At 34.5% G+C, this 20,280-nt stretch overlaps 1 protein-coding gene across 2 annotated transcripts in view; it reads left to right on the forward strand.

Moving 5' to 3' along the window:
• Positions 1 to 405: 405 nt before the first annotated feature.
• RASA1 (RAS p21 protein activator 1) overlaps positions 406 to 20,280 on the forward strand; it is a 99,128-nt gene continuing 79,253 nt past the window's right edge. The window contains exon 1 of one of the 2 annotated variants that reach the window (XM_031967290.1): positions 406 to 935. In XM_031967290.1, coding sequence (XP_031823150.1) covers positions 472 to 935 — 464 coding nt within the window. In that variant the 5' untranslated portion in view covers positions 406 to 471. Of the gene's footprint in view, positions 936 to 975; positions 1,428 to 20,280 lie in introns of those variants that run through there. The other variant, XM_031967294.1, reaches the window with a different exon arrangement.

Consider the following 20,280-nt stretch of genomic DNA (forward strand, 5'->3'; position numbering starts at 1 on the left):
AGTAGTGGTGGCGGCTGCAGCAGCAGCAGCAGCAGCAGCGCCGGCTGCAGCTCAGTTTCTCTTTTTCCCCGCACTCGTTAGTTAGTTAGTTACAGAGCTGGGAAGTTTTCTTCTGGGGGTGTGTATCTTTTGTGTGCGTGAGTGCACGCGCGCGCGTGTGGAAGGTCTGCCTTTAGGGGCGTGTGCGCGCCTCGGCAGGGGGCCGGGGTCGCGGTCTTTTTTTTTTTTTCCCCTCCTCTCTTTCCGTAGCCGGTCAGGGCCGCTCCGGGGCGCCCGGGCTGCAGCCCCAGGGGCTCCTCGGGCCGGAGGGCGGGCGGGCTCCGTCCTTTTGTTGTAGTTTCCTCCGCGGCCCGGGGAGCTGAGGGGGGGGGGGGGCCCACCGGGGAGGGGCGGCCAGGAGCCGGGGCCCTGTGGCCCCCGGGGCTCCCGGACGGGCAGGGCCGGGCAGGGCCGGGCCGAGCGGGCTCCAACATGATGGCGGCCGAGGCGGCCGGGAGTGAGGAGGGCGGTCCAGCGACCACAGGGGCGGGAGGCAGTGGAGGCGACTCGGCCTCGGCCGCCGACCCCAATCCCTGTGCTGCTGTGGGTCGGGTCAGGACCCCGGCGGCCCTGCCCTGTCCCCCCGCCTCCTGCTCAGGCCCGGCTCACGGAGTTGGGGCCCCTGCTTTGTGCTCGGCTCTGGGAGGCGGGCCTGGGGCGGGAGGTACTCCTGCCGCCGTCGGTTCCTCGGGGGAGGCCGTCCCCTCCAAGGGAGCCCTGCTGCCCGCTGACGCCCCCGGCCTGGGGGGCTTTCCGCCTCTGCCGCCACCGCCGCAGCAGCTGCCCTCTCTCCTGGGCGGGGGCCCGGGGACTGTGGACGAAGGCGACTCCCTGGATGGACCCGAGTACGAGGAGGAGGAGGTGGCCATCCCTCTCAACGCGCCCCCGACCAACCAGTGAGTCTGGAGTGGGGCGGGTGCCTTTGGGGGAGTGGGAGAATTCGTCCCCCTGAGGGGTTCTGCTACTCCCTCAATTCTCCGCGACTGATCCCGAAACGGACTATGTGGGGGGGGGGGGCAATTCTGGGCAGAGGATGTAGGGACTCCTCCATAGAGACATGCTCCCGCTTCTTAGTGCATTTGACTGCTTAAGGAAGGTATAAAGTTTGAAAGGTTGGATGAGGGGGAGATGCCTGCAGAGCAGAATGGGATATATATGAGATTCCCTCAGCCCCAGGTGATAAGGGGCACCTGAGGGTGCTACACACTTGATTGCTGAAACTCAGTTGTCCTGAGTGAGGGTGATGGGGGGAAGGTTTAAAATGGGTTAACTATCGAAATAGCGTTTGGTGTTGCTACCTCTTTTAAAAAATGCATTGGGTATTGAAACGATAACTTTTAAAAGAACGCCAATCTCAACTTCTGGACTTCGATGGAAACCACAATGGAGTGAGTGAGGCAGGGAAGGAGACTTGTAAATTTTGAATGAGGAATAATTGAGGGAAGCAATGCCTAATATTCGTTTGGTGATTCAAATTTTTGAATGATATAGTAGTTTTTTCCCTCAAAGTTAATTCTTTTAATAATACCTGTTCCAAGTACTTATTGAATCTTGAAGAGAGGGGAAAAAAGTTTAAACTTTTTTTCAATAATTAACATATTGGTAGATTACAATAATCCCATAATCGCATGGAAATTAAATCGGTAATCCCAGGAGAATCTTATTTTTGTGGATGATACTGATAATGTTACCAGCATTTTTAGTTTAATTGTCTTATCAAATTGTTTCCTCTTCAGTTGAATTCTTGAAGAGATGATCAGGAGTGTAATATTCAAGCATCCTAAACTTTTTTTAAAATAAATTTTCTGTATTTAAATCGACACTTTTCATCTTGGTAGTCTAAATGTGTGGCAGAACCAAAATGATTTGGTTAAAAATCTGTGCAGTTAAATAATTGAGAACACATGATTTACAATATTTTGATTTTAAGCTACTTAAGGAGTTTAGCTGGATTATTCTTAAAATTAATTAGGAAAATATTCTGTAATGCTCATCATACTAAAGTAGGATTCTTTTGGTCCTTTTTTGTGGGTGTGCTTTCTGATTTTTAGGGCAGAAAAGTAGAATTAAATTCTGTTCATAAAGCCATGATTAAAAAGTTCAGAGCAATTTTAAGATCTAATTTTACTGTTTTAGGTTAGCAGGTATATGTGCTATTTGTATGATAGGAATAATAACTCTAATTCCCAACCATCTTTTTCAGTTTACTTTTTCCTCTCTGAATACAGTAAAGGACGACTTTATTAAAAATAGAAAATGTTTTTTCATACTGTATGATTAGTCTGTTTGATCACCATCAATTTAAGTTGTCAACTGTCAATGTATTCAGTAGCCTTCACAGCTAATAATATACACATGATGAAAATTAACAGTACAAAATTGAATTTGCAAAGGACCTTTTTTGGGGGTAAAGATCATAAGTATATATAATTTGAAAAGCCCCATGTTTAAACAATGTTGAGTCTCTTGAAAATTTACAGTTTTTGAACATTTATTTCCTACAGAGATTTTGCAGTTTTCACTAAGTGATGTAAAAATAGGTCATTTAGGGGATCATTTTTGAAAATACTATTAAAAATTAGGTTTCAGATTATAGCCATTAAGCGTTATTTTTAAGGTGGGCTAGTAATTTTGTAGTGATAGATATTTTCTAAAAATTCACTTTGGTTATTCACATGGTAAATAATTGTTTCAAGAAATGAGTTCATTTCTTGTGAGTTTTGATAAGATTGACATTTGGTAAAATTCTTACTTTAGAAATAAAAATGTGATCTTGTATGTAATAATAGGTCACATTTATGTAGTATTTTAGGATTTACAAAATGCTGTCTTTACAGTTTGATGTAAGTGCTCAAATATTTATTGGTTAAGTGTTATTTTATATAAGTTTCTGTATCTGAAAGAAAGCAAATTTTGAAATAGTCTAAAATTGATTTAGAGACAAATAAGCTGGAATCTTGTGCATTTTGTGCTACTGTTCTGTACTACAGATCTCTTGAGATAAAAAGATATTTTTAATATTTCAGTAACTGCCCCTTTGGAAGGGAAGACAAAAACAGCTCTTTTATTAAGTATTATTAAATGTTGCTATTGATTAACAACAATATACAGTATTTTCCCTAGATTTAACTTTTTTTTTGTGCTTCAAAGAAAACCAGGAGTGATCATTTGTAATTATAGCCTAATTAACCTCAGACCCTTACTAGCTTTGTGACCTTGAATAAGATATCAGTTGTTGTATGGATCAAGAGATTTGTAGAGTGCTTTGCAATCCTTAAAACTATATAAAAATAGAAAACCTTTTCTGTTTTTATTATTATTAAGAATATACTTTCTTTTGTTACTGTACTTATTTTGTTACTAATATATGCTATACTTGACATTTTGTTGTACAGATTCATCAACCATTTGTCAACTGCTTACAGTGTATAGTCTTAAGAGCTAGGTAATATTGGAAAAAGTTTAGATAAGGTATAATTCCTGACGTTAAGTGACTTACTGTCAGTCCAGTAGTGCTACTACATAACAATACTTTGATAACTATATGATTTCACTAATGTGAGTATACTCCCCAAAGTGTTCCAGATCTCAATTCATTCCTAAATCTTCATCCTTTATGTCTTGAATATCCTTCACTGGGGATCTACCAAAGCACTGAGGGCCTTTTATAGATCTTTTAATAGTGGAGCTTGTAGGTGTCCATGGATTATTACATCACTACCTACTTCCTTTTTTGGTCATATGTCTTTTGGATGATACTCTTTATTCTGCTTCAATATATATATAGCATATGCCTAATGCACAAATAAGTAGTACAAAGTAAGTACAAGTAATGATAAATGTGAGGTCCAAAGAGAAACTTTCAAATAGATTTGCTTTTGACCAGTTACCATGCATGCTTTGTGTTATATTGTTTTGTATCTTGAAGATTTGATCTATAGTGAAATTTATAGTACATATACAGGATGCTTATTTAATGATTAAAAATCTGTGATTTCATTGATATGTTGATACTCCCATTTAGGAAAGATGCAGATAATAATCACTTCAGAATTTTGTAGATGGTTTTATAAAGTGGACAAGAAATTAATTACTTAGTGGCAAAACTCTTGCTAAATAATGTATCAATCAAGCAACAAATAGTAAGTTCCTGACATGTACAAGGCATTGTGTTAGGTTTTGGGTTACAAATTCAAATAGTGAAATAATCCCTATTCAAGGTAACCTTACATTTATTTCTGTGTGGGAGATACTATGTGTGTGTGTGTGTATATATTAAAAGGAGGGGAGACTGGGGGGACAAAAGAGGGAGAGAGAGAGAAGAGATTAGGAAAGTAGTAAGTATTTATGTAGCATACTTTGTGTCAGTCAGTGTGCCAAGCACTTTTTACAAATTTTTACATTTGATCCTTAAAATATGTGAGGTAGGAGCTGTTATTATCCTTATTTTAAATTGAGGGAACTGATTCAAGTTAAGTGACTTGCCTATTGTCACACAGGTTAAGTTTCTGAGAACTGAATTAAACCAAATCTCCCTAATTCCAGGCTCAGTGCTCTAGTCTGGTCCCACCAGACTATTCCATATTTCACCAATCCTTTTAGCTTGAGAAATGGCCCCTGATAATGTAATATAAAGTAGGTATACAGATCAAACATTTACTGATAATAAATCCTAAAGAAGTTAATTTTTAAAAATTTGGTAAATAATTTTATCATTTAGTAAAGACAAAAACAACTTTGCATACTAATGAAATGGATGTACTTGTTTATTAACAAGAATTAAATCTTGGCAGAATATTTGATACCTTTTACTGTTGGCAAATTTTTCTTGACCCCCACATTGAGTTATGTGACCCTATTTGAGGTTGCAACAAAAATTTAAGAAGCTTTGCTCTAGCCATGGTAACACCACTAGCTGGTTTATATAAAATATAAAACTATTTGTAGTTTAATGTAAAATGAATAAACACATAGACACCCAAATTGGCTAAGTACATAGTAATTTGGGATGGATTAACACCAATAGTTAGGGTGCTAACAAAAGTCTTTATACTTAGTTTTTATCTGACTGAGAGTCCTACTTGAAACTTGGCAGAGCTTCATTTATCTAAGAGAACCTCTGGTTACCTCCAACCCATGATAAGGCAATTCAGAAAGAATTTTATGCCCATGGAAATGTTTTACTTAGGTTATATGTGTTCATATACAGCTTTTGCTGTTGCGATTATTATTATTTTTTTTTAATTTGCAGCTTTACATTTTTTACGAATTTGGAGAATGCTCCTTATTAAACATTGCATTTGATTTGAAATATTCTTTATCTATTGATCATGGTTATTTTTGTGATCAGAGAATCTTAAATTTGGAGCTGGAAGGCCATTTGGATCCAGCCCTTTCATTTTACAGATGAAAAAACTGCATGTTATATAGGTGGTAAGTAATAAAAGTGGGATTTGAATCTTGCTCTCTGATTCTAAATCCAATGCTCTTTCTATTATACTTTGCTTTTCATTACTAGTGATTTCAGGATCACACATTAGAGCTTACCTTAGAGGTGTTGTTGTCCATTATCTTTTTTCTACATCTTATAGAAACTAAAATTCACCATTAGACTCAGCTCCCTTCTGAAGAGCAGAGATCATCTTTCTCCCCCCCCCCCATCTACTCCCTCTTTTTTTTTTTTTTTTTTTTTTTTTTGTATCTACAGGCCATGGTATTTTGACAGCTTTCCAAAGTTCACAGAAGTAGTGAGAAAACCCAGAATTTATATCCAAGACTTTTAATTCTATATATAGTATTTCTCCCCACTGTAGCTACCACAATCTTTCATGTCATTTCCTTTCCATTCCTAATGTAACCACCACCCTATTATAATTCCTCATTTCTTCATATTATGCTCTTGTTTAATAATTAAGCATTTTAATTGTTCTCTGCTTTCTTCAGTCCATTTTTTTCCAATTATCCTGCTATCAGATTAATTATTCTAATTTGTCTTTCTGATAATAATGTTCCTCTTCTAGTAAAGGAAAAAGAATGTCATTGGCCTTTCCTTATTAAACAGATAAGTTAGAAATTCTTGGTTCTGGCGATCTTGGGCGCCTCTATAATTGAGCACCAATGTGTCTTTCCGGGAATAACTATGTTATTAAATACTATATGTGCCCATTCCCTTTCGCTCTTCTGGTGTCCCAAATTCTTAAAACACCCTTCCTTCCTTTTCAGCAAATGCTGTTGAAATCTCAACATTCTTCAAGGTCCAGCTCAAATACCTCTGCTTTTATGAAGCATTTCTTCAGTTATCTAATTGAAAATAAATTCTCAAATTTTTCATAGCACTTTTTGTGAACCTACTCTGTGTACATTAGCACATTCTCTTGTTAAATTATCAGTTTTCTTGTTTAATATCAGTTTTTTCTAATTAGATTTTAAGTTTTTTGAGAGAAGGACTTTTATCATCTTTTTCTAGTGTTTGGTTATGGTATTAAGTAAAAGGATATATTAAGCAATTTGAATTTCTGCTCAAATAACATTTATGGTCATAAAAATAGTTGTGTGATCTGTGTGAAGGCTTTTGGGCCTATGTGACTAGCATTAGTTTTGCAGAATAATTTTCCATATTTTTTTAATTTGCAGTTTTTGGAAAATTTAAAATCTTACCAATGACTGATAGGAACAACAAGATAACTCTTGATGTTGTGGTGTTTTTAAAGATTAAAATGTCAGATTAAATCTTGAGTTGTAACCATATTAAAAAGTGAGCAGTGTTTGATTTTCTGATTGGTAAGTTCTTTTGTTTAGAACAAAGTGTTTTTAAAAAGAGAAAGAAATCTCTAACTCACTGGTTTTAACCTCCTATGAGGGTGATGACTTTTTCTGTTACATTGTCAAAGACTTTACCTGTTAGCATGGCTGTCTGTGCTTTGCTCTAGAAGGAAAATATCTGAATGGATTAGTTAGTCCGAATCTGTTACAATTACTGAAAAAAAATTATTCATAAGAAAACTGAACAAAGTCTTCTTTATATGTGAAGATTTAAGACTCCCTGGACTCCAGTCTCCCTTGGACTATTGCAATATTCTTCACTGTTAGGAAAATGTTATTCCTTAATTGTAGTCTAGACCATGTCATTTCCTGGCCTAGTAAACTCTAGTGTCAAGTCACTTAATCTTGGCCTTAATTTCTTCTGTAACATGAACATAAATAATCAAAGTACCTACTTAGCAGGTTGTGAGCTCTTCAGAATCTTTGTTCAGTTTATAATTCTTATAACTGATCCTTTAAACTTTTTTGGAGGGGTCTACTTCCCATATCACTGGTATCGATATCTTAGTGGGCTTCACTTCATACTTGGAATGCATTCCCTCTTGGAACCCAGGTTAGGGGTTAGGAGGTTGGGGCAGGGTTTTTTTTGATTTCCATAGGATTCATAGAAGGGCAGGAGTATGATAAGACAAAACTCAATTCATTTGGCCATCGTGACTCTTCAGAAAATTCTGACTGATTATGTTATTACCTCATGATAGTAACCATAGAAACTCTCTTGTGTATTTTAGTTCTTTTCTAATTATATTATGAATAGTTCTGGTGTAGGGCCTACATTTTCTGTTTCTTATATTTTCCCATTCTGTTTAGTACAGTTTTCCTGTACTCAATATTTTGCTTATTAGTTGATGCTTAGAGCTTAAATTTCTTTATGATATATGGAGCCATAAGAAAGGTGCAGTAAAATTTCTTATCTATAAATATCTTGAAATCAGGTCTCATAGTGAATAGAGCCTTGGACTTGGAGTCATTATTAGTTGATGCTTAGCCTAAAACTTCCTAGTGATGTGTGCAGCCATAAAAGAGGTGCAGTAAAATTTCTTATCTATAAATATCTTGAAACTAGGTGTCATAGTGAATAGAGCCTTGGATTTACAATCAGAGAGATCTGAATTCATATTCTGCCTCAGACAATAACTTGCATTTAAACACCCAAGGATAAAATGAAATAATATTTATAAAGTGCATTGCAAAACCTTACAATGATATGTAAATGTCTAGCTATTATTAGTAGTAGTAATAGTAGTTGTAGTGAGATATATATATATATATACACACACACACACACACACACATATACATACATACATACATACATACATACACACACATTGTAATGGGCTGTAGCTCAAGTTGATGCACTGAGATCCCAAGCACATGAGGCTAAATAGTAATTGGACCATACTCTATTAATATATATGCTTGGAGAAAGAATGGCCCCCGCCCACTCTTTGTGCAAGTCCTGATGTGTTGTATAGGAAATGACGATTTTGGTGGGTGGAGGCATAGGGGAGGAAGAGTTGTGGAGAGAGACTGCTGGCTGGGTTCCTGTCTTGGCTGCTCACATTGCTAATCCCCCTTCCCCTCCACAGAGAATCAAGATTGAAGATTTTCCCTTAACCTGAATTCCTGACTCCGGCTGATTTTAAAATACGCAGTCATCACTATATATAAAATCTGAAAATCTCAAGCCTAAGTTCTGCTGTGCTTTTTATTCTTTCATTCCCATTCTCTTTTTCTTTATTTCTATTTCTTTCTACTACTTTCTTGGGAACTCTGAAAAAGATAAAACTATTGATCCACATGTGAATGCCATGGGAGCAGATATGTAAAGTTGTTATAATTCAGAATTTCAGTGAGCATTATGGTTGTTAAATTATGCATTTAAAATAATTTCCTGAATTCATTTTACTAGAATTCAGTGGATAGCAGAAACAATAGCAGAAATACTGAATTCTAAAAACTAAAGCACTTTTCACCATTTAGTCTCAGTTCTGTTCCTTTATTCATTCTGCTTTTTGATGACCTCCACTTCTTTGATCAATTCCTTAGTTGCCCCCACAGTAAAATTTTTCCAGAGCATGGAGAAAAAAGTAGTGTTTAACATTAATAGAGAAATGTTTTTTTTTTTTTTTAAAGCAACAAGCTAGGCTTATTTCTTTGATTTCCTGATACTAATTTTTTCCCCTTAGATTGAACATTATTGTATTACATTCATAAGTCTTAATTTTTCTTGCTACCACAAAAAGTGTTGCTGTGAGCATAGTACTTGGTACTGCTTGTTGAATAACTGAATATTTCAGTAGGCATGGCACCTTTCCTTTTCTGATTTCATTGGGGTATACATGCAGTAGTAATATCACTAGGTCAGAGTATGTACAATTTAGTGACTTTGTTAGTAAATTTACCAGTCATTTTCCAAAAACTTGATCCAGGTTGTCACTAGTTATCATTTTCGTCTAAATTGGCATCTTTTGCCAGTGTTACAAATATTAATTAAAAAGTAAGTTATTTTAACTTGTATTTCTTTTATTAGTGATTTGGATAATTTATGTAGTTGCTGACAATTAGCATTTTAGGAAAAAAAAAACCCTGCTTATCCACCCCTTTGACTTATCTTGTAGGAAGTAGTTTTTGACTTTATATCTTCCTCCATATTGCTTTCTCTGACTTTCAAATAATATGACATTTGCCCTATAAGTACTGAAGTGTCAGTTTTCTGGGGAAGGATGTAATTTCATAGTCTTATAAGAAGCTCATAAGATTAATTGGCTTTGATATTCTCATTGAAATGGAAATTAATTGTGTGGTTATGGATTTACTTTTAGTGAGTGTGCAAACTTGGATAAAATGGAAAAAAACTTTCTTTAAAATTAGGGCAGAAACACACCTAGTTTTCCCTTTAACCAGGGCAGAATGCTTCTAGTTAACATCAGGGCTCCTAAATGTGAGGTATTAAGACATATTTGAAATTATGATAAAAATCTTTAGGAAAATATTTCTGCATACATAGTTTTCTGAAACTCCCTCCTCTAGTTTAAATTGCTTTTTGATGAGGCAATTGGGAATTAAGTGACTTGTCCAGGGTCAGGTAGGAAGTGTTAGGTATCTGAAGTCAGATTTGAACTCAGGTTCTTTTAACTTCTGGGTCAGTGCTCTCTATTGCACCAAATAACTATACCATTCCCTATATTTTTGAGGGTACCACCCATTAGCCATCCAGACTTATATTCACTTTCCCATTCTTATATCTACTCACACAGCTATCATTCTAATTCAAGTCCTTATCACCTTTTACCTAACATTTCGATAGCCCAACTGGTCTCCCTGTCTCAAGTCTCCTTCCACTCCAATTTGTCCTTTATTCAGCTACCAGACTAGATTTTCTAAGATAAAGGTCTGACCAAATGGCTTCAGGATTAAATAAAAGGGCTTCTGTTGGACATTTAAAGCTCTTTGTAATTTGATTTCTTCCCACCTTTCTTCTTCCACTTTATTCTCCTCCATTAACTATGATGCAGCTATACTGACTTAATTATAGTTACACCAAGATTCTTCACATTATATCTTGACATTCCATCTGTTTTGTAGGAGAACTAACTTCATTTTCTAGTGATACTTATTTTTGATATAAGTTCTATACAGCTGCCTAAATAATCTCCCTAAAGTATAGACCAAGCATGTCAGTTCCCTACTTAGAGGAAAATTTTTTCTAACCTTTTGGTTGCTCCATAAATTATATTGTCTTTACTTCTCTATTTTAACCTTGAAGCCAGGAACTGTTTTTCTTTGAATCTCTAGGGTCCAACTTAGTCCCATTTCCAGATGCTTATTGAATTGAATCATTTGGTGATAAAGAGTAATTGGTGAAGAAGTTAAGAATTGATGGGAGAAGAGTGGTCATTGGAGTCAGTTTAGTAAAGAAGATGCTGAAATTATCAAGGAGAGAACTGACCAGGACTTGACCTAAGATTGTACCTTTGAGAATTTATAAAGAAAAACATATTTTGAAGATAAAGTTCTTAGTAAGGGACTATTCTTGATATCGGTGATAGGAAGAAGAGTAAAACTTAGTCCCTGCTTTGAAGAAAGCATATATAGAACATGCAAAACCATGAAGGTGTGAAAGCACAGGTGTATTCAGAGTACATAAAAAGGGACTTTATTTAGACTGGGGTGTACAGGATTCAGGGAGGAGCAGGAGGTCAGATTGAAATTGCAGAGGACCATACTTGCATTTAATGTCAACTGTAATCATTATTATTATTTCTGCTTTACGTTATCTCATTTGAGCCTGATAACAACCCCATGAGGTTGATAAGACAGGATTATCATTATTTTAAAGATGAGGAAACTGGTTCAACCAAAAAAAGGGGTCATAGTATACCAGTGGCAGGGCAGATTTAATGCCTTTGAGCAAGAAGCTTTGAAATTCTCGGCTCTCTCTACTAAACTGCTTTTCCTACTCTAAGTAAGCCATTGAAGATTTTTCTTTTTCTTTTCTTTTCTTTTCTTTTTTCTTTTCTTTTTTTTTTTTTTTTTTTTTTTGAGGTATTTCTTTTTTTTTATTATAACTTTTTATTTACAAGATATATGCATGGTTAATTTTTCAGCATTGATATTGCAAAACCTTTTGTTCCAATTTTTCTCCTCCCCTCCCCCTCCCCCAGATGGCAGGTTGACCAATACATGTAAAATATGTTAAAGTTTAAGTTAAACACAATATATGTATACATGTCCATACAGTTATTTTGCTGTACAAAAAGAATAGGACTTTGAAATAGTGTATAGTTAACCTGTGAAGGAAATAAAAAATTCAGGCGGACAAAAATAGAGGGATTGGGAATTCTATGTAGTGGTTCATAGTCATTTCCCAGAGTTCTTTCGCGGGGTGTAACTGGTTTAATTCATTCCTGCTCTATTGGAACTGATTTGGTTCATTACATTGTTGAAGAGGGCCACATCCATCAGAATTGATCATCATATACTATTGTTGTTGAAGTATATGATGATCTCCTGGTCCTGCTCATTTCACTTAGCATCAGTTTATGCAAGTCTCTTCAGGCCTTTCTGAAATCATCCTGCTGATCATTTCTTACTGAACAATAATATTCCATAATATTCATATACCACAGTTTATTCAGCCATTCTCCAATTGATGGGTATCCACTCAGCTTCCAGTTTCTGGCCACTACAAAGAGTGCTACCACAAACATTCTTGCACATACAAGTCCCTTTTCCTTCTTTAAAATCTCTTTGGGATGTAAGGGTATGCCAGATCAAAGGGTTTGCACAGTTTGATAACTTTTTGAGCATAATTCCAAATTGCTCTCCAGAATGACTGGTTGTATTCACAATTCCACCAACAATGTATTAGTGTCTTAGTTTTCCCACATCCCCTCCAACATTTTGCATAATCTTTCCCTGTCATTCTAGCCAATCTGATATGTGTTTAGTAGTATCTCAGAGTTGTTTTAATTTGCATTTCTCTGATTATTAATGACTTGGAGCAGCTTTTTATATGGCTAGAAATAGTTTCAATTTCTTCGCCTGAGAATTGTCTGTTAATATCCTTTGAGCATTTATCAATTGGAGAATGGCTTGATTTCTTATAAATTAGAGTCAATTGTCTATATACTTTGGAAATGGAGGCCTTTATCAGAACCTTTGACTGTAAAAATGTTTTCCCAGTTTATTGCTTCCCTTCTAATCTTGTCTGCATTAGTTTTGTTTGTACAAAAAGTTTTCAATTTGATATAATCAAAATTTCCTATTTTGTGATCAATAATGATCTCTAGTTCTTCTTTGGTCATAAATTCCTTCCTCCTTCACAGGTCTGAGAGGTAAACTCTCCTATGTTCTTCTAATTTATTTATAATCTCATTCTTTATGCCTAGGTCATGAACCCATTTTGACCTTATATTGGTGGAAGATTTTTCAATAGAGGGATATGTAATTAGAGTGCTGATCTAGGAACGTTTCTGGAAAAAGTGTAGCATTAATAATAGTACAGGGTTTGAGGTAACCAGGACCTGAAAATAGGAATAGAAAGGAGATAGATTCTGGAGACTTTATTAGAAGTCAAATAATAAGATATGGTAACCAATTTGGATTTTGAATGTGAAAGGGGGGGAAAAAAAGATTAGAACTTAGTTTTGAACTTGAGTCATTGAAGCATTCATTGATAGGTGAAGGAAGGTGGTGACAAGTAGAAATCTGAAAGTTTAGGAGGAAGAAACAGGTTTATCTTGGTTTTTGTGGGGGTGGAGTATGAAATCTAGTTTTAGAGGTTCAGGTAGGGTGCTTATTATACAATTATACATGTTTGGAACTTGAAGAATTTATTTTTGAATATGATTCATGATAAGTTGAATCATTTTCAGCCTTGTGAATTTGATTTAGTTAAAAGAAAAGAAATGAGCAACTTTAGCAAATTAGTTAACAAAATATTAGGAAATGTTAAACAATTGACAAAAGGAAATTGAGCTTGGAGTTTTGAAATTTTTAATAGGAACAGTAAGAAAATAGCTTTCCCCTTCATAATTATTATCAGGGGGAAGTCATTGTGTTGGGTTTTTAAGTCTTTCAAAAATTGTTTTACTAAAGCTGTAGTTATCTTATAAATTGTTCTGATTTTGCTTGCCTCACTCTGCATTAGTTCATTCAAATCTTCCTAGGTTACTCTACTCCATCCCTTTGATCATTCTTACAGCACTTATACTCCATTATATTCCTATTTCATATTGTACAGCTATTCTCTAACTAATGGACAAGCATTTAGTTTGTTTCTTAAGACAAAAAAGGGCTGCTTTCAGTGTTTTTGTACACAAAGGTTCTTTCCTCCATTCTTTCGTTCTTTGGGATACATGCCTAGCAGAGGCATATTCAAATATTGGACATTGTTAATGGCTTTTGGGGGGGTATAGTTCTAAATTATTTTCTAGATTGATTGGAGCAATTCAGCATTCCATTTATATTAGTGAGTCTAATTCCCCCAAAAAACTTATATTAATTTAAATTTTTCTTTTTTAATACTATTTTTGCTAATGTGGTGGATGTGGGTTTTTTTCCCCCCCGTTCATATCTTAATAATCTGGAATATTTTTTCATAGCTTGATAGCTGTTAATATGGTTTTCTTTCTTTTTGTAGAACTTCCTAATCTTGTCCTGTCTTTTCTTAATCAGTTCCTTATATAGTTTAACTCTCAAAAAATTTTGTGAAAGAAATTTTCTGCAAAGAATTTATACTCAGTTAATTTTTCCTTCCAATTTTTTAATACTTCAATTTTATGTAATCAGAACAAGAATCAGAATAAGAGATAATAATCTCTTATTCTCTCCTTTGATCAAGAGCGCTTCTCTTTTCCACAGTTGGCAAAAAAGTATTTCCTAAGAACTCTTAACTTGTTTATATAGCCTTTTTATACCTATGTCTTGTATCCATTTGGAATTTATTAAAGTATATATGATTTTGATTATTTGCATTTTTCCTGGCAGTTTCTGTTGGAATAATGAGTCCTTAGTCTAGTAATTGGGTCTTTGGGTTTATTGAACACTCTTTGCTTCTATGCTTTGCCTAATTTATTCCACTGACCAATGCTTCTATTTCTTAATTTTGATGATTATTGCTTTTCTAGTATATTCCTTTCTGTTCATTTCAATATTTCTCTTGAAATCTCTACCGCCAGATGAATTTGACTATATGTGAGGGCATGGGAGGATGGGTATATTGTTAGTTATCAAAATAACTCTTTGGTAATTTGATATGTTGGTCAGTTAACAAACATTTATTAAGTGCCTACTATGTACCAGGCATTATGCTAAGTGCTCAGTTGGGATGTTCCAACCATGAACTTACTTAGATCTTTTTTTTCCTACAAAGACAGGTTTTTAAAGTTATATTAATAAAACTCCTGTGCCTGTCTTAGATAAATGTACTCCCCAGAATGCTGAATTTATTTTGAATAGAATTTCTCATTCTGTATCTTCCTGCTGGATTTTGTTGTGTACAGAAAGGTCGATGATTTATGTGGGTTTCTTTCCATTTATTGCTACTTTGTTGAAATGATTCAGTTAAATTTATAATTAAATCACTACATTTTTCTATTAAACCATATCACTTGGAAAAGTCAATAATCTTGTTCTGCCTTGACTTCTTTAAGTTTTTTTTGTAAGTAGCATTTCTAAAACTGTTAAAAAAAAAAAAAATAATAGTGGTAATGATCTTTTACTTTACCCCTGATCATCTTGTAAAGGTATCTCATTTTTCTTCATTATATGTGATTTTCTTTTAGTTTTAGATAAAAATTATTAAGCATTTTAAGGAAAGATCTATTTATTCCTATATTTTTAATTTTTTCCCCAGAAATGGATGCTTTTTCTCAGTCTTTTCTCATATAATTGTAATTTTTTTCGTGTGTGTATTAGTTAACAAGCATTTGTTAAGTCCTTACTATGTATCATCAAGAAACATCTATTCGAATATGAGAGACAAATAAATAATTAGGCACATAAAGGCTACATACAGAATAGATGGAAGGTTATTTAAGGGGGGAAAGCATGAGTAACCTGACAGTTAGGAAAGACCTCCTTCAGAGGTGGGACTTAAGAGTTCTGGGGGAAAAAAAAAAGCCAGGGAAACAGGATAAAATGAGGAAATAGTTTTTTTAGAACAGGGCAATAGCTAGTGAAAAGATATAAATACAGGATATGGACTGTAGTGTCCTAAGAAATAAGTAGAGTGGGATAATTGGATAGACCCCCAAAAGAAAAACAAGGTCCATGTTTCATCTAAGACTACAATGAAAGAAAGAGAAAATGAGTAATGTGAGATGAGAAGGAAGAAGAGAAGCAGGAATTTTCAACAAATGGTATATGAAAGTGAGTCATGTATAAGACTTGAATAGCCTGGTTGTGGCAATATTCTCCCTTGAAAAAATAGGTGTGGATTTAGAGGGAAAGATAATGAGCTCAGTTTTGGATATTCTGAATTTGAGATGATTACAGAGCCTCGAGCTCAACCTGTACAAAAAACATTTTGTGACATAACAAACAAAATGTGAGATGAAGAAGAATAGGGACTAAGAAAAAGGCATTTAAAAAAAAAAAAAACATTTTTTGACACTTTTGTACATTTCCTTCCCACTGCACATGTACAATATGCTATATAAATACACATAATCACTATGAATTTATAATGTGTGTTTGGGAGAAGACAGAGAGGGTCAAAGAGGCAGTACTGCTCCAGAAAACAGAATCAGCACCTATAAATGTATGTTGCAGAGAAGTACATTTAGACTTCATACCAGGAGAATGAATTATTTCATAAGTAGACTTGTCAGTGACTGGAATGAGCTTCTTTGGAGAGTTATGAATTTCCTCTCATTGTTAAGTCCTTGAGGACTTAGGTGTAGTATGTTTTAGTGGGCTTCCTTTTCAAATGTAGTTGATTAAATGATTTCTGAGGTCTTATTCTTTCCAACTTATAAAATATATGTATACTGAGAAGAAAATGTGTTATTATCACTCTTAGTGAAGGGGAGTACTTACATTAAAGACAACATACCTTAAACTTAAAAACTTGATAACAAAGTTACAAAATTAAACCATACAACCAGGATGAGGAAAAATATATGCAGTATTCTTCAACCTAGGTACAAAGATGGCATTATTCTCTCTTCTCCTTATTTCCTTTTCCCTCTCCCTCCTCTCTCTCTTCCAAATTTACTTTGGAAAGAACACTGTTCTGGGTCTGAAGAGCTAGGTTTTAATCCAGATGGTGCTATTTGTCTACATGTATGATCTTGGGCAATTTCATTTAAGTTTTCTGTTGGCCTAATTTTTTTTCCCCATAGGTAAAAAATAAGGAATTTGGGCTAGGTGATCTCCCATTTCTTTCTTATCTTAAATCCTGGATTATATAATTTTAAATTGTTTTCCATATTTAGAAAAATGATGAACAAAAATGGTTTTTCTCTGCTGCATAACATATTTTAATTTTAGGCAAGTTAGGATAACTTTCTGTAATAATACTCTTGGTATTTTGCTTATTCTTTTTCTACGTGAAAATAGACTTTGAATATATGTGACAAATTATCAGCAATATAGTAACAATTCAACAAGACTTGATCTAATGTGCATGAATTTTTGGTATTGAGAAGAGTGATAACTATGATAACGTTAAATGTAGCAGAGGTTTTAAGTATTTTTTCTTTTTCAGATAATTAAAGACAGGTTATTCTGGTGTGCTCTTAAATGCAAATTAAATATCAGAAATTATAGAAATATCTCTAAGATTGCAAGACAGAACTCTTGATGGATCTCATTCTAATATCATTGAACATCATTATTTTAGAGACTATTAAGTATTGTAACCTTTAGGCATATTAGATGAATGCTTTCAGAGCTGATATTTATTTAGCATGTAATGAATGGTTTGCAAAGCACTTTAATATGTATTATTCCATTTGAACTTAACAGCTAAATTTGATAGGTAGTGCAAATATTATCTTTGTTTTATAGATAAGGAAATTGTGGCAAATCACTTCACCTTCCCTAGTCTAATGTAAAACAGTTACTAGATGGAACGGCATAGACGTGAACCAAGGTAAGGTCTTAGAGAATTTGAAAAGTACACTGAAAACTTAACTTTAAATTCATGAGGAGTTTTGATGAAATGATTTCTAAAGTGCATGATCTTAAGACTGTAGATCTGGTCCTTGTACAGCTTAGGGACCCTAGTTTTTCCTTTTTTGCTTGAATTTCAAAGTTTTTCTTTAATTTTTATGATGCATCTTTATAAAAAAGGAGAAAGGAAAAAAAGGCCATCATGTATTGCCCTTAAATTTTTTTTTTAAGTAGTGCGATTTTGTAAGATGTTGCCCAATGGAAAAGGAACTGGTCTAGGGGATTAAAAAACAAATATAAATGACTTGCATGTTTGTAGAGGATGGGAACTCTAAGATAGTAAAATTTTAGCATTGCAGAGTTGGAAAAGGCTTAAGAAAATGTAATCTAAATCTTACTTTTAGCACTAACTGGAACCTAAAAATGTTGTTAATTTCCCAAAGATATACAGGTAGTTAAGTGGAAAATCCGGTTTCCAAACCTATGTCCTTCAATTCTTTCTGCTCTGTTCAGAGTTTTTCTGCTAGTAAAAGCTACTTAAAGAACAATAATTACACACATGTGAATTGTGAAGTCCCAATGAGTAAGTTTTTAAAAGACATTTAAAAATTTTTATTTAGTATTTTATTTTTCCCTACTTATATGTAAAAACATTGTTTTAGCATTCATTTTTAAAACTTTGAGTTCTAGATTCTTTAACTTTTTTCTTCCTCCTCCATTGAGAATGCATGCAATTAAGTATAGATAATATATAATCATGCAAAACATTTTAATAATGTTCATATTGTGAAAGAAAACATAGACAAAAATCCCTTAAGAAAAATAGTTTAAAAAAAGGTATGGTTCAAACTGCATTTTGTCACCAAAAGTTCCTTTTCTGGGTTATGGACAACATTTTTCATAAGTCATTCAGAATTATCTTGGATCATTGTATTGATGAGAGTAGTTATTAAACATAACATTTAATATGACCTTCAGAAGCTAAGGTTAGTTATGCACATTTATTAAAGCTGTGCACACACTTCAGAGTTGCTTTGGGTTTTTTAACGTTAAAAGTAACACTTTGTTGAAATATAAACACTTCAAGTTTTTCTGAAAGTATTTGTATATCAACTGGAATGTGAGTTCACTTTCCTACTTGAAAGTGGAAATATGCATATTATCAGTGAATAAGAAATTGTTGGGGTTGGAAGTACTTAGTACTTCTTTGACAAACCCCAAGTGCTTATCATTTTCTTCTCAGGATAATCTTCTACTGTCATTGTTAATAAATATTTGATTGTTTATTATGTTCTAGGGAATAAGGATTCAAAAAAAAAAAATTGACATGTTCTTTACGATCTCATCCCTCAAAGAGCTTATAGTGGTTTAGTTGATAAGACAGGGCACAACCATAAAATGATAAAAAGCAACATGAGGTGGCCTATTTTAAATGCCAATTAGTGTTTATAGATAACTCTTATTGGAATTAAGAGAAGAGAGGAGTTTTTGTTTCTTGTACCACAAAGGGGAAAAGGATAATTGTAGAGGAGGTAAGATGTTTTTGTTTCAGATATGTAAATTCTGTAGATGTTACAGGGTTTGTAAAAAAGAAAAAGCAGTTTGTCATTTGGGTTGACAGGATATCTGTCTTGAAGTTGCCTAGAGGTAGTTTGGCGTTGGGCAAGTTGTACTAAGTCAAAGGGATTCCAAGAATAGGGATAGCATAGTATGAACAAAGTTGCAAAGCTGAGGGAAGGATATTAAGGAATTAATTAAAGAATTAAGGAATGACAAGCTGTCATTTGACAAGTCATCAAATTATATGTTGACTGGAGTGAAGGGAAAATAATGTGAGATAAACCTGGAAAGATATCCTCTAAGAATGTTCAGATCCACTTGTTTTCTTTTCATGGAAGAGTTTTTACTTCCAAGGTAAAGGATTTGGAAATTAATTCTGTAGCGTTAACTAGAGAGCCAGTGAATTGACTGAAATAAAAAATTATTGGGGATAGCACTACTTTATAATTGGCACATCTCTTGATATGACTTGAGAACTGAGAATGACCTTTTTCCTTGGTACAATTAAATTACTAATGAATAGTAATTTAAAAAAATAACAATAAAGGATCATTGTAAAACTCTTAAGATTGCACCCTGATATAAGACTGTGACCTATCAATATTTTTCCTAGTCAAGTTATTTGAAATTATATCATGTTGAATACCCAGAAGTATTGTCACTATTCTTTGATATCTTTGCATTTGAAATACCATTTACTAATAATAGAAAGTTCTTTTAAGACGATTTTAAGAGAATTTAACTTTATTATTATTATTATTATTATTAAAGCTTTTTATTCACAAAGTATATACATGGGTAATTTTTCCAACATTGACCCTTGCATAACTATACCTGCTGCAAATCTTCCCCTTCTTCTCCTCATCCTTTCCTCCATCTGGCAGACAGTGCCAAATATGGCAAAATACATTCCAGATCCAATATGTGTATATGTGATTTTTTTTGTGTGTATGAAAAATCAGATCAAGAAAGAAGAAAAACTGAGAAAAAAGAAACAAAATGCAAACAAATAATAATAGAGCGTGAGAATGCTATATTGTGTTCCACCCTCTGTTCCCATGCTTCTCTCTCTGGGTGTAGACGGTTCTCTTCATCACTGCACAAGTGGAACTGGTCCAAATCATCTCAATGTGGAAGAGAGCCACATCAGAATTGATCATCATATAGTCTTGTTGCCATGTATAATGATCTCCTGGTTCTGCTCATTTCTCTTTGCATCAGTTCGTGTATGTC

This window comes from Sarcophilus harrisii, chromosome 1 (genome assembly GCF_902635505.1).
Source record: "Sarcophilus harrisii chromosome 1, mSarHar1.11, whole genome shotgun sequence".
In the NCBI taxonomy this organism is placed as follows: Eukaryota; Metazoa; Chordata; class Mammalia; order Dasyuromorphia; family Dasyuridae; genus Sarcophilus; species Sarcophilus harrisii.